The sequence below is a fragment of the Sinocyclocheilus grahami genome, unplaced genomic scaffold, assembly GCF_001515645.1.
Source record: "Sinocyclocheilus grahami isolate Dianchi unplaced genomic scaffold, SAMN03320097.WGS_v1.1 scaffold2259.1, whole genome shotgun sequence".
Taxonomy (NCBI): Eukaryota; Metazoa; Chordata; class Actinopteri; order Cypriniformes; family Cyprinidae; genus Sinocyclocheilus; species Sinocyclocheilus grahami.
The window spans coordinates 4712-22171 of record NW_015507438.1 but is presented as its reverse complement, the minus strand read 5'-3'; the positions used below and the strand labels follow the sequence as shown (position 1 = coordinate 22171).

Here is a 17460-nt window from a genome sequence, read left to right as displayed (position 1 = left end):
ACACAAAATAATGATCTTTAAAAAAGCATCATATGACCCCTTTAATATCATTACACTTTATTTGCACTTTATTCTGTGAAACCTTACTACGTATATGGAATAACCGTTTTATAAAAAGCAATAAGCCCCGTGAAGCCGTGGTTTACAGTGAATTTATAACAGCTAAGGGGGTTTTAGGCACTCCGCTTCACGTCGTTAATAATTCACTGTAAACCACGGCTTCTTGGGGCTTATTGCTTTATTTTAGTATAACTACATGTTAATATTTTTAATTACCTTATTATTTTTATATTTTCAGTTTTCATAAAAATGTTACTTTAAGTTTAATGATTTTTTATGTGCTTTTGTCATTTTTAGTTTGCGTATACAGTATATATATATATATTCTTTTTAGATTTAACTTATATGATGTATTATCTCATAATTAGGACTTGGTATGTCCTATTTTTGGGATTTTTATCTCATAATTTTGATTTAGTGTCTCCTAATTTTTAGTTTTTCATCTCACAATTATGATTTAACATCTTATATTTTCAACATTTAATTACACATTTATCACTTTTTATCTCATAATTACACATTTATGTCAAATTGTGATCTTTTATCTCACAATTATGATTTAGTATGTCATACTTTTGACTTTTCCCCTGACTATTGATTGATATTGATTTAGTAACTATTAGGGTTGCAAAGGGGTGGAAACTTTCCGGTAAGTTTCCAGAAACTTTCCAAAAATCCCTGGAACATTCCAAAAAAATCCTGGAAATTTTCCAAAATTTCTGGAATCTTTCCCAAATTTACTGGAAAATTTTCACCTTTTTGCAACCCTCATCTCATATTTTTGACTTTTGATATTGTAATTTTAAATCATCAAAGCAGAGCTTCTTAAATGTATGTGCTTGTGAGGCTAAAGGGTTATATTCTAAACGCTGCACTGCTTGCATTTCCTCCTGAACACGGCCATTGCTGGCGTACCTGTGCATGCTCGAGTTTTCCCGAGACGGGCAGGATGTTGGGCGGGTTGTGATTATTGGGTTTGGCTTTGCTCTTGTCCTTGTGCTGCGGCTGCGGTGGAGCTTGATGGCTGCCGTTCTTGTCATTGTTCAGCACAATGTTGTTCCCGCACAGGTCCAGACTCTCTCCGCGCCTGTGTCCTTCCCTCCGCGCCCCGTTGGCAAACACCACATTGGCAACCAGCCTCTCGCCGTTGAGCATCTGCTGACGGTTGGCGTTGTGTGCCGCGGCGCGCTCTGTTTGGGCATGGTTGCGAGCGTTAGCATGGAAATCCCTCTCGGCGTTGTAGCTGTGCTCGTCGGCGGAGACACCCTTGGTTTTGGTGCTGGGGCCGGGGATGCGCTCGGCGCTGAAGCTGCGGTCATCGAGGCGGCGGCGGGTCGAGGCGGGAGGCAGTGCGGCCACCAGTGGGCCGTTGGGGGTGGTGCGGGTGCCCACGCTACGCATTGTGATCGGCCGCTGACTGGAGGCCCCGCTCCCTACACTGCCCATGCCAGGAGCCTCGAGCGCTTCACTCCGCCGCCCACAGTGCCAGCACACAGTGGCATGAAGGGGAAGTGAGCCGGGTCACACACACTGCAACACAACAGACTGCATTAGTGGCTCTTCACAAGATATAGCACTATACTGCTTTTTCAATTGGGTCATTCCGTGTCAACTCAACCAAAGGTCGCCAGCTTAGATTTTTGATTTTGTTAATATTTGTTCTTGTGAAAGAAATGCATAAATGAAGAAGGAGGACAAAATATTAAATGTCATGGATGTATATTTACATCCATGGGTGGTCAAAAAGACAATTTTCAGAGCCAAAATATAGGAAGTAAAAATGATTTAAGTAAGATGGCAGCATCATGTTATTTTTAATTTACACAGAGGTAATTTAGTAGGTCGATTAATAAAATCAGTTGACTTTAGTAATTTTTGTTGCAATATATGCCAGTGGTGACAGTTCAAACATTTTCACGTTTTTCTCCAAAGTTTGCATGCCTGTATCACAAAAATTTGGCTCCAAATCTTGTCATTTTGACCCCCTCTACAAAATAGCTTCTTTCTTCAGAAAAAATATTAACAAAACCAAAATTGGAGCTGGGGAAGTTTCTGAAATTTGGTTGATTTGACAAGGAATGACCCAACTATACTATATTATAGAAATCTTAAAGGGAGAAGGGCGACTAGAAGGATGACACCAGCCAATCTGATTTAATGAGATTGCTACTATAAAAATGCTAAGTCATAATTTATATGTTATGTAATTTACTGTACATTCTATACATTATATTTTATAAATAATTAATATTTTAAGCCATACTATTATTATATGCGTTTACCTGCATTTCATGTGACCATTAACTGACATTAGAGAACCATGAATATTGATTCTTAAAAATATTGATAATGTCGGTAAATTATTGAAATATTAACTTAAAGAAAATTTGAGGTCAAAGGAGTTTGGCTGACAAAAAAAAGTTTCACAGCACTGTAAAGATGAAACCAGTCGATCTGATTCACTAAATCATGTGTTCAGCAACATCTTTGCACTTAAAGGGATAGTTCACGCAAACCTGAAAATTCTTAGGTTTTAAGTCATAATTCACTCATCCTCAAGTTGCTCCAAACCTGTGTGAGTTTCTTTCTTCTGTTAAACATAAAATAAATGATTTTGAATAATGTGGGTAAGCAAAAAGTTGTTAGTAGTCATTGATTTCCATATTAGGAGCAAAAATATTATGGAAGTCAATGGGGACCGGAAATCCATACAGGTTTGAGACAATCTGAGGATGAGTCAATGATGACAGAGTTTTTATTTTTGGGTGAACTATCCCTTTAAGTGCACAAATGTTGCTGAACACATGATTTAGTGAATCAAACCATTTTTACCTTAAACATGTTATTGAAGTTAATATTTCTATAATTTTCACGGTTCTCTGATGCCGGTTAATGATCACATGTAAAAACAAATAAATACATTTTTATGATAAAATATAATTTACAGAATATGAATTTCATAAAATATAAATTATAACTAAATTATGATTCGTGTAAAACAACAATTCCCAGACTGTTTTGTAAGTCAAGCCTATTTGAGCTGAAATATTATTTTGAATATTTTATCAACACATTAGCATGCTTGTGGTTCTCAGTCACATTCAGGTAAACAAATAAAATAATTGCATGACTTACAATATAAATTATTAAATATAATTTATAGGATACAAATTATATAAAATATAAACTATTACTTAGAATGTCATAACTTTGACTTTTTATTTCATAATTATCTCATAAAATCAGATTCACTTTTCTGTCAGCTGAACCCATTTGAGCTAAAATATGTTCTTGAAGTCCCCCTGAGATTTTTTATTAATATTTTACTAATTTATCAACACATTTGCATGTTGAGGGTTTCTGATGCTGGTTAATGGTCACATGACATTCAGGTAAACTAATAAAATATTGAACTTTTTTTTTTAGTATGTTAGTTTTAAATTATTTCTTTTAATTGTAATTTTATTTTAAATCTTTTTTAGTGTTTTATTTTGATTGTTTTTCTTTTTAAGTTATTTCATCTAATTTGACCTTTCTATGATTTATTTAATTAAAAATAAAGGGTTCTCACAGTGATGCCATAGAAAGTGATCCTAAAAATACCTTTCAGCCTTCAGTTCTTAAAAGAACCATTTTTTTTCTTAGTGTGAACAACATTTTAATAATCTAAAGAACCTTTTTCCATTATAAAGAATCTTTTGTGCAATGGAAAGATTCAATGGATGTTACAGTTCTCCAATGAACCATCGATGCCAATAAAGAACCTTTATTTTTAAGAATGTATTAGTTTTGGAAAAAACTGCTGTAAACTAAGGTTTAAAGTTGCTCTCTATGAGGCCATTCACACAGAATGTGTTATTTCATTTTAAAAATGCAGTGTAATGAAAAAAAAGTGAGTTTATGACTTCTTTTAACTTCTTTTTAACTTGAGCACTGCGTTTTTAGAACGGCTCGTCATCCACAAGATGCTGCAAAAGATATGTTTACACAAGAAAAAGCAGTGCAGCGGAATGCAGAAATGTCAATCACCACACAACTAGCTGCTTTATAATAATATTACATTTGCAGCATTACTAGAATAAAATGCAACCAATGTGGCCGTGCATGTACCTCATGTATAGTATCAAAAATACAGTTCAAGTGGAATAAATGGATATTATACTGACAGCTCAAGAGAAAGGAAATAGTTGTAAATCGCAACATACGTGCATCCCTCGAGAATTATAAAAGCTGAACGTTTATCAGACAACAGCAGATGCACTTTTTCACTGAGGAAGAGTTATTATGGATTATGCACTTATATCTTAGTGAAAAAAGTCTTAATGCTGGATTGTTTCAGCTTTTGTCTTCTCCAGATGTTCACTGATGGACTGGAGTGCTGTGGATTATTGTGATGTTTTAATCAGCTGTTTGGACTCTCATTCTGACGGCACCCATTCACATCCATTGGTGAGCAAGTGATGCAATGCTACATTTCTACAAATCTGATGAAGAAACAAACTCATCCTGATCTCGGATGATCTGAGGGTGAGGACAGTTTCAGCACATTTTCATTTTTGGAAAAGTTTTGATACCATAATTTTACCATGGTACTTCTTTGAAAGGGTAAAATAGGATACAATGTATCCATAAGACTGTAGCATCATTCAACATTAAAAATAAAAACACACATGACTGCTCAGCTCTCTTGTCTCATGCACATGGATCTATATCACAGCATTTTAATGCACATGGATGATTTCCCTATCTGAATATCATGGTATTTACACAGCCCTCTGAGGCACTTTGAAGAATACCACAATACCATTGTGCATGTTCAACATTATTGTGCTTTTGTAAGGTAACACGCAGTTTTTACATGAACTCTCTCCCAAAGCGAAGCAAGCGCATTGAGACGGTCAGTGCTGCTGATGGTGTGCAGCAGCATCACTGGTCCAGAAGAGCTCTGGATCAGATCAGCACTGGCACGTGCCTCTACTACCCGCTCCAGCACAGTCAGTCACTCACAGGCATTACATCATCGCTCACATGCTTCATACATCCCAACACACATTAAAGATTGCCATCCTAATTACATCAGCCTCAGCCACTCCATCAATAATGCAAGATCAGATTCACGGCATCACTGCATAACAAGCATCTGCAAATCAACGCAAATGCATGGATGTAAACATGCAGTGCAGCAGAATGACACACTGTGTTGATGCATCACACTCACACACCGCAGTGCAATTCAAAGAAAACACACACAACTGGAAAAAAACGAGTGGAGCATGAGATGGAGGCCTGTACACAAACAGCCCACAATATGCACTAAAAAAGCATCTTCACCTGCTGCAGCGGCTCATCATCTATTGACAGTGAGTCAGTGAATGCAGTGAATGCGGGCCTAGTGATGCTACTAACCAGCAGACGCTCGGATGCATGCAATAGGCTGCGTTTATCATAACATAAAACGCGGTGTGCCTCCATTTAACAGAGACGGCAGCAGTGCAGGATGCAGTGGCGCTACAGCAGCAGCACAATGGAGAGCCAGCGTTCACCTGACTACAGGACGAAGCATCCACTAGCTTTGCCTCTCATTATATAATGCGTCTTACCGCTCATGCAAAATGATGCATCACTGCATCCGCATCCCTCCATAACAGCAGCATCAGCATCAGCATCCAGCGCGCCGCGTCTCCATCACTCACACGCATACTCACTGTCTCACCGCGGATCCGTCTGTCTGTGCGTTCGGATGCTGCTCTGCTCTGCTCTGCTGCTGCGGCGTGAACGACGTGTGAAGCCGCGCGATGCGTTGCCGCTGACGCCCGCGACGGAGATGAAGCGCGCGCGCATCAGCTGAGAAACACACCCACCTGCGCCCCGCCCCTTTCGGACACGGTCGGACACGCCCCCTTCTGCACGGCGAGGGCCCTCACTGCACAACAACCGATTACAGCATTTTTTAGGATGATGAGCAAGAAAACCAGCAGTTAATCAATTTATACTATAAAATCTAAAAGATTCTCCAGAGGGCGGGTTTCGCGAAAAAAGAATACAATTCGTCTACACTCTAAAAAATGCTGGGTTAAATACAACCCAGTGCTGGGTAAAATAGGGCCAAGCCCAGCAAGCTGGGTCAAAACAACCCAATTGCTGGGTTTGGCCCTATTTTACCCAGCACTGGGTTGTATTTAACCCAGCATTTTTAGAGTGTCGAATTCCCATTAAAAAAACGCTGCTATTTAAGGTAAGAATAAAGATGAGTCTATTTTGTGGTCACAAAAACATTTCTTAAGAATGTTATCTTTATTTCTCAACACTGTTCTAAAGGCAAAACCTAAGAATTTGAATTCTTCTCCTTAAAAAAAAAATCCTAAAATCACCAACCTCTTCAAATTAGATTTACCTCCAACGTAACAAAATAAATCATTAGACTTTCAAGAATTGTACTTAGGAACATTCATTTTGCCTAATTATTATTATTATTATTACTTATTTTTTTAAGTGTGTCTAAATTATGCTCTAACTCTACTTAAACTTAATTACTAGAAAATCACAGGCAAACCTGTACAAAATAGTATAATTAAAATACAAACTGACATGCAACTGAATTGCTTTTCAGGTTAAACTGTACAATAAGCCTTCATTTGCTAACAATTACTAAATGTTAATTTCTACATTCAAGAATACACTTTTAAACAAAAATGTAATGCACTTAACATGAACAATTGTATTTTTATGAACTAAACGGTTAATAAATTCTCTCTCTATATATATATTGCTCATAATTAGTTCATGTTAACTAATGCATTAAATACTGTTAACACATGAGACTTTATTGCAGTGTTGCTGTTTTTCATTAAAGGAAATAAAGTGAGATTGTTGCATTGTTCAAAGCATTTTCTTCATTTAAGTCTTTTGCAACAGTAAACTTCAATTCAACAGACATAAACGGCATCAGAATGAACGTTCATGATATATGCATGCAAAACACACTCACAATCAAGAAACATTTGAGAGGATCAATGCTTGCTCGGTAGCAGAAGCAGCACACATTTCCTCATATACAGTCCTGGCAGTGCACACATCAGTACTAAAGGCTTAACTTTAGTGTTACTCATGGTTTAACACACACAACTCACACTTACACTAGACTGAAGACAACCGAAAAACGCCACGTTATAATAAAACCATCAAATGTTTATCATCTCATATCTCGTTCACAAATTGGTCGGTGACATCAACAACTTCTCAAGGTTACTATGGCGATGGTCTCCATCCAACTGGAGCAGAAGCTGGTGTCATGTGACGGAGAACGAGGTGCTGATGGAGTCTAATTAGAGAGAGAGCTGAGAAATTAAGGCACAGCATGATTCCACTGCTGCTCACTTGAGATGCATTTTCAACAGGAAGATCTGTGTGCTTCTATATCAGTGCAGATCATTGAGGAGTGCTATGTACATCAACTTTGAAACAGAAACTCATTTTTAAAAATGGCTTCACACAAATACATAAACACTAACTGTATTAACCCTCTTCAGACTCGGTCCTAGTATCCTCACAGTGTTTGACATGTCTCTGTTATTATATTCTTTATAGGACAAATGAAATATTACAGCGAAGCATGCGGTGAGATTCATTAAAGATGCACATGAATGAGATTTACTCATGCTGCTCAAACCTGTATGACGTTCAAGCTCAAGAACTTGTCCAAACATTAATCTAAACATTCATAAAAAATAGTCCATGTTTTGTGTTATATTAAGTTTTCTGACGTTATAAGACGTTTTGAGTGAAAATCAGAATAGTGTTATTTTAGTAGCATTATACTATTTTTGTTAATATTTTGAATTTAATTTTTATATTTTCAGTTTTCACTTTAATTTTTAAAGTTTTAGCGATTTTATTGTTGTTGTTGTAATTTTTACATTTTAATGTCTATGTAGTTTTAATGATTTTTTATTAGTCTAAGTTTATTTAGATTCTATTTATTTCAGAAAATAAGAACGAAAACAAGTAAAGTTGACGTGGAAACTAGCTGAAATTAAATACATATAAATATATATATATATACATTATTTTATTTTATTTCAGTTAATGATTATTTGATTTCAAGTAGGGTTGCAAAAAAGATGGAAAATTTCCGAAACTTTGGAAATTTTGAAAACGTGCTGGGATTTTTTGGAAACTTTCTGAAAGGTTTTGGAAATGCAACTAACTTCAAGTAACAGAGCGTTGTTTTAAGGTCTTACTTTCGGTCTTAGTTGACTATAATTACCGTGGAACAGAACCACATTTCAGTCATTATTCACTGATAATCTTCCTGTCAATGAGAAGAAAGAGAGTCAAACAGGTTTGAACAACATGAGGTTGAGTAAATGATGACAGAACGAGTCATTTTGGGTTGAACGACATCCTAATTCCAGTAAAATACAAGAATATCAAATAAATGGAGAAAAATGGTGCAATATTATTCAGGTTAAAAGAGGGAATACAAATACAGTATGAACAGAAACACAAAACAAAACTGAAAGATTGAACTCGTGATAATCAATGTTAGCTACACTGTGACATGACAGGAAGTGACTAATAAATAAAGTGTAAAGCTCGTTGATCTTTTTTCAGATCCGTCACGGTACAAATAAACTCTTCCAGGAAGCTCAAGGCACGCTGAGGATTGCGGTTCGATTTGTTTACTAGTTCCTCTACAGAAATCACACCACTGATCGCCCTGAATATGTTAGTTTTCACACTCGAGTCAAAAAGTGAAGTGAAAAAGAATTCAGTTCTGTTTGCGTTCACATTTTGTGTGGACTAGAAAGTGTATTCCGATCACAGTTTAGTCAATCTGAATGCTGATCGGGTCTCAGGCCACTTTCTGTTCACAATGTAGTTGTTTGATACCTGGATTATATTGAGTATTATATGCATTTACATGTATATTGAATAACAAAGATTATGCATTATAATAAGTTGGGATGGTTTGGATGGAGCGTTCGTTTATAATTGAGCATAAGCGCTCTCAAAACCCTCAAAAGTGGTTTCTGTATTTGGTCCGAAAGCAGAGAAAACCTGCACAGATTACATTTCGCAGAACTGCTCAAGTATGAGTTTCACCGCAGGTAACTGAAGGATCTCATGCTGCCTTCAAGTCACGTCAGAAAGACTACATTTCCCATAATTCTCTGCAGTAGAATGAAACACACGGATAGAGACGCTCCTTAAGTTCAACAAAATGCCTCCTGTGTTAGTGCAAAAGTGTGCCCAACACTTCTATTTTATTCTGACCAAATGCACATTATTTCATTAATATGTTTTCTCATGAATAGGATCCAGCAGGACTTGAAGGCAGCGTCAGTGTGTATTTGTGCTCCTCTCTTTGGTTCCTGCCACAGCATCAGTGAGGTGAATATAGAACATTAACTGAATTTGAATTGAATTAGCAAACAGGATTCAGAAATGCCAATTAAGTAGAATTAAAACGGAATTAAATTCATTACATTTTATACAACAAATTCCCCACATTCCCCTCATCACACCACATTTAAAGAAACATTAGATGATGCTACTAATATTTTTTAGAATTAAGAAATGTGTATTTAATTCATATACAGCAGCTGTGGAAAAAAAGCGTTTTAAGTCACACTTAAAAATGTCTGAATGTCATATATTACTAATGTGAATCTAATTGTAAAGTCCCACCAAATTAAATGTGATTTTATGAATCATTACAGTAAAAGACTTCATTTCCCAGAATGCTGCAGTTTACCCCGAGGCTAAAATATAGAGCCAAATTATCTGAAAACAACCTGGTGCTTTAACAATATTAGAAAAAAAATGTGCTCTACGTATCAGCAACTAAATTAGTCCAAATTAATGTTTTATCGAAAAACATGTTTTCACTGTTGTGTTTTTGTTGAATTTCTTTGAATTGTAATTTAATTAAATTAACAAATCCTGTCAATTCTACATCCCAGCTAACAAAAACATGTTCTAAGAACATTTAGCTAACGTTCCAATTAAGTTATTTCTGAACATTTCAAATGGCCAGTTTTTAAACGTTTGAAATCATTTTGGAACATTCCATTTGAATCATTTTGGAACATTCCATTTGAATCATTTTGGAACATTCAATTTGAATCATTTTGAAAACATTATACGAGAATGTTACTTCCGAATGTTCTCGGAATGTTTTGAAACAGGCGGTAACATTTCAGAAAATGATGTATGTGGGTCAAAGACGAAAAAGGGTTAAGCATAAAAACAGTAAGTGTAATACTGCTTTAAATCGTTATTGTTTTTCCCCAAAAAATGTAAAAGTTTTCTGTTTAATTTAATTGCAATTTTGTTTTTGTTTTTCTGAGCAAAAAATAAATATCATACATTCATCCCTGATTTACAGAAGACACCCACTAAAATATCATTCAGTGTAACAATCTTGTCAGGCACATTTACAACAAAAATCAATTTATGATGAATTAAAAGACTAATTACTTTCACCCCAAATACTAATTAGTTGTCATTTAAAATTTTCCACTATCCTAGGTTTAGCCCATTTGTCAGTAAGCATTTTTTACTCATTTAAAACACAATCAAATTTAATATGCTCCCTTATTCTTGTATATATTTTAATATGTACACGTCAGAATAAGCATGTTGTTTGAATTTTTACAAAAATATTGTGTTACACTGAATGACATTATTTCAACCAAATTTTGACATTTTATTCTCCAAAAACGTTACTTAAAAGTAGAAATCTTTACTTACATTTAATGTGCTTTCTATGGACATAAAATCACTTTTGTACATTTCTTTTGATGCGGACATCTTAACGTCTTTGACCCATGAATGTTTTGAGAACATTATTAAAGACTAGATAACTTTGAACTAACGTTCTATTAATGTTACTGCTCATAACTTTGAGAGATCCTGTATGCTGTGATCAATTCAATTCAAATTCACACTCATGAACCGAAAGGAGCCGATTCTTAAATCCTATACACGCTCCTGATCACACAGCAGCTCTTCTTCAGCACTGCTCTCGTGTTCTGTCATTAGAAATGAAGTGCATAACTCTGTCTGTTTACTCCTGCCTCTCAGCTCCACCGATCAAAGGCTCCGTGTCGCTGTCCGCTCCATCCACGCTCAGGTACTCACGGGGCCTGATGGGTTCAGGACGACCCTTGAGGGCCAAAGTGCACGCTATGACGGAGAAGAACAGGCCCACCATCTCGATGTAAAAGCTTTCTCCTGCAGACATGCAGAGGGCCGGGTGGCTTTCAGTCTTCCCTCGCTGCAGGTTGTGCTCAATCACACTCATACAGGCCGCACACACAGCCAAAACCGCCACGCAGAAGAACGCTGAGGGGAAATGTGCGACACACACGATAGTCAAAGAAATGATCTATTTGTTTAGCTGCATGTCATGTGACCATTAACTAACATCAGAGAACCGTGAACATATGAATGCATTGTTAAATAATTGAAATATTAACTAAAATTCTCAGAGCGACTTAAAGTAATAATTTAACCCAAATGAGCTGAGCGACTAAAGTTTAAAGCTAAACACCACAGGTTAAGATGGTAAAGATTTCAACTAATAGATATCACTATAATTCCCTAGTTAGCTAATCACAGCACATTAAAACAATTACTATTTATTACAAGTTTTCTGAAATTCTGAGTTTTAATATGCAAGTTATGCATTATGTAATTAATTGTGCACTAATTTGCATAAATTGGATGAAGCCAGATTTCAGAGGGAAACACTATCACTTTTTATCACTCCATAAATCAGAAAATACTGTCAGCAGACAGAAATTAATACATTTTTATTTCATAATAGATATAGGAATAAAACTGTAAATGCTGGTGTTCGTAAGAGCTGCTGAAGCGGAGAAACAAACTCTGCATTAGAATTGAAATCTACAGATGCAAATAGATAAAGTGCAATAAAATAAACACTTAAAGTTGTATTTTGGAAGTTTTCTTTCCACTAGTCTGAATGAAGGCACGTTATTAAAGCAAAATAGAGCTTAAAACTGACCAGTGCATGAAACAAAACACAGGTTTTGCCTGTAGTGTCTTGCCTTAATGCATACCGAGTTATGAAACAAGAACAGAAAAAAAAAACTGCATCAATCATCCATAAAATAATTCTTAACGGCATAATACAAAATAGAGCTTAAAACTGACCAGTGCATGAAACAAAACACAGGTTTTGCCTGTAGTGTCTTGCCTTAATGCATACCGAGTTATGAAACAAGAACAGAAAAAAAAACTGCATCAATCATCCATAAAATAATTCTTAACGGCATAATATCTGTCCCTGCAGCACAAAAGCGGTGTCAAGTCGCTGGGGGATATTTGTAGCAATAGCCAACAATACATTGTATGGGTCACAATTATACATTTTTCTTTTATGTCAAAAATCATTAGGATATTAAGTAAAGATCATGTTCCTTGAAGATATTTAGTAAATGTCCTACCGTAAATATATCAAAACTTAATGTTTGATTAGTAATATGCATTGCTAAGAGCTTCATTTGGACAACTTTAAAGATGATTTTCTCAATATTTAGATTTTTTTGCACCCTCAGATTCCAGATTTTCAAATAGTAGTATCTCAAGCCAAATATTGTCCTCTCCTAACAAACCATACATCAATGGAGAGCTTATTTATTCAGCTTTCAGATGATGCATAAATCTCAATTTAAAAAAATTGACCCTTATGACTGACATTTATGTAAGACTGGATTTAAGAACAATTTACAAGAGTGCAGTGAGTTTGAGTTTAACATGAGGCACCTGTAGAGACGTGCAGTAACGTCACCAGCTTTGAGTGAGTGCCAGCTGCTGCGAGGAAATCCAGCAGGAAAGAGGAACTGGAAAACAGGACGGCGCTGTAGCAGAGAACGGCTAGAGAGTACAGCAGCCACATTCCCCATCCGTGCAGCCCACCCAACGGACCTCCGGCAGACAAAACCAGACAAAACCCATTATTATACACAGTTCATCACGCTGTGCTGTTACTGCATGAAGAGGATTGCATTCATCGTCTTCATATTTTACAATACAGAACTCAAGTCGAAGAGCTAGTATAGCTCTTGCATCAGTGTCTCAGATATTTGTTTAGAGCTGTTTAAACGCTGCTTGATCTGTGCAGATTTCTCTCCTGATTCACACCAGAACACTTTTTCACTGGAGGAAGCATTATTATGGATTATAGACTCAATGTATTTTAGTTAAAAGCGTCTTAATGCTGGATGTGTTTCAGCTTTTGTCTTCTCCAGATGTTAACTGATGGACTGGAGTGCTGTGGATTATTGTGATGTTTTTATCAGCTCTCATTCTGACGGCACCCATTCACATCCATTGCTGAGACACTGATGCAATGCTACATTTCTCCAAATCTGACGAAGAAACAACCTCATCCTGATCTCGGATGGCCTGAGGTTGTTTACAGCGATAAACAGAGCTATAAGTTCACACCTGTGTCTGTGAGGTTCTGATACGCGTGTAGAGTGAAGGCCACACCGTAGATGAGCTTGCTGCTCGAATCAGAGCAGTTCTGGACCTGGATCCAGTTGGGATCCGCGATAGATGTGCACAGCGACACCAGCGTGAAGCACTGGCACACGGCCGCAGGGGTCAACTCCAGGGTCATGCTGATCTGAGGACCACATGCAATTAAGCGATGAGCACGTGAGAAAAGAGGCACAGACTAGTGCATCTTCTGCAGAAACTATTCAAAGGAAAAATGGACGACTCACCTTATCCACATTTGTTTTTGCACACTTTGAGCGTTTATGGTTCCTCATAAACAGAGTAACTTCGGAGAAAGAGCAATGAAACACATGCAATATTACTGTGCGGACCCGTGACTGTCACACAATAAAGTGCATTCATGTGAGGGAGACCGGGGCTAGTTGTCACACTATATATTTCAGAGAATAATTCTCATGACATGACTAAGAATGTATATACAAAGTATTTTAAAATAAATTATTGCACATTTACACAGGATTCCAGTATGTTATTTAATTATATATTAATAACATAATTATACACCAAACCAGTTTTGGCCTAAAGAATATGCAATTGACATAAAATTACATCACGTGACACCCTGACCCTGTGACAACTAGCCCCGGTCTCTACCATCTCATTAAAAATAAATAAAAAATTAAGCATTACAAATCATTTGAGAATAACAAAACCAAAACAAGATCCAAATCCAGATTAATAACAATACGTGACTGCATGAAAACGACGCTTCTCACCTTGACGCTTTCAGTCGAAGTATCGCTCGCAACATTATTATAACATTATAATGTAAACGACACACATGAATGCATTCAGACATTCTGTGTGCACTGCACAAAGCGTCGGTAACCCGCCGCTCTCGCCCAGCTCAGTCTGTCGAAGTGTAAAGCTCCAGTAAATAAAAGCGCATCGCGTCGGATTAAAACACAGAAGGTCCCGAGAAGAGCCGAGCCAATGTGGAAGTACACAGAGCACTGCGCATGCGCAGCTCCCTCACACAGCGCCCTCTAGAGGCGCGCCGCAGAATCTCACATCCACACATTTAGCTCAGATTAAAAAAATACAATACATCAAAGTATGATTCAGGCTTCAAAGGTTAGATTTAACTGTATTAAAGGAAAAGCTGCTGATATGCGAGTTATTCTGGAATGGCTGTGTTAATGTGTGTACACTACCTCATAAATAATCACAAACAAAATCAAATAAAATCTGATTTAATTGTGACATTGTTGCATTTTGTGGTTTACACGATTTGTCTCTTTTTAGTCTCATTAAGAATCACATCATGCCCAGCTTTCAACTGTATCGAGAAGATTTCATTCATTTTTCCACTTACGATATGCATTATTTAATTAATAGGCTACTTTTATATTAGCTGAAGTTAGTATAGATGTAAATATGGGGAAATAAGCCTTTGTTTTGAATTTGGTAGTACAGCAATACCTGAAAACTACAGTATGTTTGAACAAAAAGATGTTAATTTTTGTAAACAATTTTATGTTTTTATTCAACTTTTTTATTTCTATTTATGTTTTACTGTTTATCGTAATGTTCCTCTGGCTATATCTGTAGGCTACATCTTTAAAACCAAAAAATTAAAATAATCAGTGCAAAATGAAAATCAACCAAATGACGAACAACCAGCACACTATTATAAACCCTGGCAGGAATAACACTGTGCTCCCATATACACGCTCGGTCTCTCTCAGGAACACGCTGGGTAGAACTAAAATAAAGACCAGCTAGATTAAGAAAAACAAGTAAAATGAGAAAAGAAGCAATAAAAGCCCTGTTTAAAGTGTCACTTGTTTTTTATGCTTTTTGCCATTTTATTTGACGGCAGTGAGGAGCGAGAGGAAAACACAGTTTCTGACCAAATATCCATGACTTTTTGAGTTGTTTTAAATGACCAGATAAGCTGTTCTACAAATCTTTTAAGAACTATTACAGCATTTCTATGCAATGATATACTGCAGAGCTGAATATTACTAGAAAAACATACATTTAAGCATTTAGCAGACACTTTTATCCAAAGCACGACTGAGGGAATCCTGTTTAAAGTGTGTGTGTGTGTGTGTGTATAACAATAACAACATAAAATCTCCTTCTCTGCCTCTGAAAACGAGTCGTCTGTATTAGCCTCCAGCTATTTCATGAAGTGATTGAGATGACAGCAGACATGGCTGTATCTACGGTAAATGATGCTTATAGAGTGACGTAAGGGAAATTAGATTAGGAAATGAGCGCTGTACGCTGGTTCTGACATGACATAGACTGTAAATGATAGTATGCATCCCGCTTTATTTACAAGTCCTCGCGATGGAAACAGCATTCTGGGCTCCTCCAGGAGGTTCATGCGCTGCTCTGGAGCTCAGGCGTGAGGTTTATGAGGGTGTTGCTGGCTTGAACGAGTTCTGAGATGGAGACTCTTCCTCTCTTCTTCACGAACTGAGCCACAGCGTTCAGCTCCTCCGGCGTGATGAAAATAAACTTCCCTCGGTCATCGATCACTCCTGCACAAACACATGAGATTATATTAGTCACTGGGTTATTTTGGAGCGGTCATTAACATGTTCATCGAGTGCATCTAATTATAAAAAAACAACATTAAAAATGTATGCATTTGTACATTGTGTAATAAGGAATTGAAGTACCTTTAGTGTGACACCTTATGATCTTAAAAAAAAACAGTAAGATGCAAAGCAATGGCTAAATGACATCCACGTGACTTTTTAAATATACCAACAATTACACGAATGGACACAAAATGTGACGTGTTTCGTATGAAAGGCTCCTAATTCTAACTCAAAAACATCAGAATTATTAAAGTTAACTAAAACACACTAAAACCATTAAAAAAAACATTAACTCTATAACTCTACTTATTTTATTTCAGCTTATTTTATTTCTCATTTTTATTTAGTTGAACCCGATGTACTTAAATAACTACAACTAAAACTGAAATAAAAGTGAATAAAAACTAAATGGTCATTTAAAAAAAAAAAGACAGACAGGTAGACAGACAGACAGACAGACAGACAGGTAGACAGACAGACAGACATACAGATACATAGATAGATAGATAGACAGACAGACAGACAGACAGATAGATACATAGATAGATAGATAGACAGACATGTAGACAGACAGCTACATAGATAGATAGATAGATAGATAGATAGATAGATAGATAGATAGATAGATAGATAGATAGATAGATAGACAGGTAGACAGGTAGACAGACAGACAGACATACAGAAACATAGATAGATAGATAGACACACAGACAGACAGACAGACAGACAGGTAGGTAGATAGACAGACAGACAGGTAGACAGGTAGATAGACAGGTAGACAGACAGACAGATACATAGATAGATAGATAGACAGGTAGACCGACATACAGACAGACAGGTAGATAGACAGACAGACAGATACATAGACAGACAGATAGACAGGTAGATAGACAGACAGGGAGACAGACAGACAGATACATAGATAGATAGATAGATAGATAGATAGATAGATAGATAGATAGATAGATAGATAGACAGGTAGACAGACAGACAGATACATAGATAGATAGATAGATAGATAGACAGACAGACAGAAAGACAGACAGACAGACAGATAAGACAGACAGACAGACAGACAGATAAGACAGACAGACAGACAGATAGATAAGACAGACAATTCTGTACAAACTTTCAAATTGATATTTGATAAAACTTTTTTTTTAATGTCCATTAATGCACTTTGGGTAAAAGCATTTCCTAGTATTATCACTTAAAGCACAATAAAACAGGCTTTTGTGTAAAGCTATTGTTTCACATCAGAATATTTCATTATAATTATATGATGTCACAC

The 17460-nt window shown here is 36.5% G+C and overlaps 3 protein-coding genes across 6 annotated transcripts in view; all 3 read right to left on the bottom strand.

Moving 5' to 3' along the window:
* Nucleotides 1–5875, bottom strand: part of LOC107574519 (leucine zipper putative tumor suppressor 3-like) — a 15063-nt gene extending 9188 nt beyond the window's left edge. For 2 of the 4 annotated variants that reach the window (XM_016260974.1, XM_016260977.1), the window contains exons 1-2: nt 5766–5875; nt 976–1590 (exon numbers count right to left, since the gene is read on the bottom strand). In XM_016260974.1, the coding sequence (XP_016116460.1) occupies nt 976–1506 (531 nt within the window). In that variant the 5' untranslated portion in view covers nt 1507–1590; nt 5766–5875. Of the gene's footprint in view, nt 1–975; nt 1591–5391; nt 5744–5765 lie in introns of those variants that run through there. The other 2 variants (XM_016260975.1, XM_016260976.1) reach the window with 2 other exon arrangements.
* Nucleotides 5876–10976: 5101 nt separating this feature from the next.
* LOC107574520 (uncharacterized) lies at nt 10977–14550 on the bottom strand. The gene is made up of 5 exons (XM_016260978.1): nt 14331–14550; nt 13821–13879; nt 13540–13720; nt 12856–13017; nt 10977–11409 (listed from the first exon to the last, which is right to left on the bottom strand). Exons 2-5 carry the CDS (start codon nt 13866–13868, stop codon nt 11132–11134), a joined length of 669 nt encoding a protein of 222 aa, XP_016116464.1. The 5' UTR covers nt 13869–13879; nt 14331–14550; the 3' UTR covers nt 10977–11131.
* A 204-nt stretch (nt 14551–14754) lies between these two features.
* The window catches only part of LOC107574521 (DDRGK domain-containing protein 1-like), a 4007-nt gene continuing 1301 nt past the window's right edge, over nt 14755–17460 (bottom strand). Inside the window, exon 3 of the mRNA XM_016260979.1 lies at nt 14755–16136. Coding sequence (XP_016116465.1) covers nt 15946–16136 — 191 coding nt within the window. The 3' untranslated portion in view covers nt 14755–15945. The remainder of the gene's footprint in view (nt 16137–17460) is intronic.

Coding starts and splice junctions, on each gene's coding strand:
- LOC107574520 (XM_016260978.1), bottom strand. CDS start 13,868: ATGAGGAACCATAAACGCTCAAAGTGTGCAAAAACAAATGTGGATAAG. Junction 13,018..13,539: donor TCAGAACCTCACAGACACAG/GTGTGAACTTAT, acceptor TGTCTGCCGGAG/GTCCGTTGGGTGGGCTGCAC. Junction 11,410..12,855: donor GTTACTGCACGTCTCTACAG/GTGCCTCATGTT, acceptor ATTTCCCCTCAG/CGTTCTTCTGCGTGGCGGTT.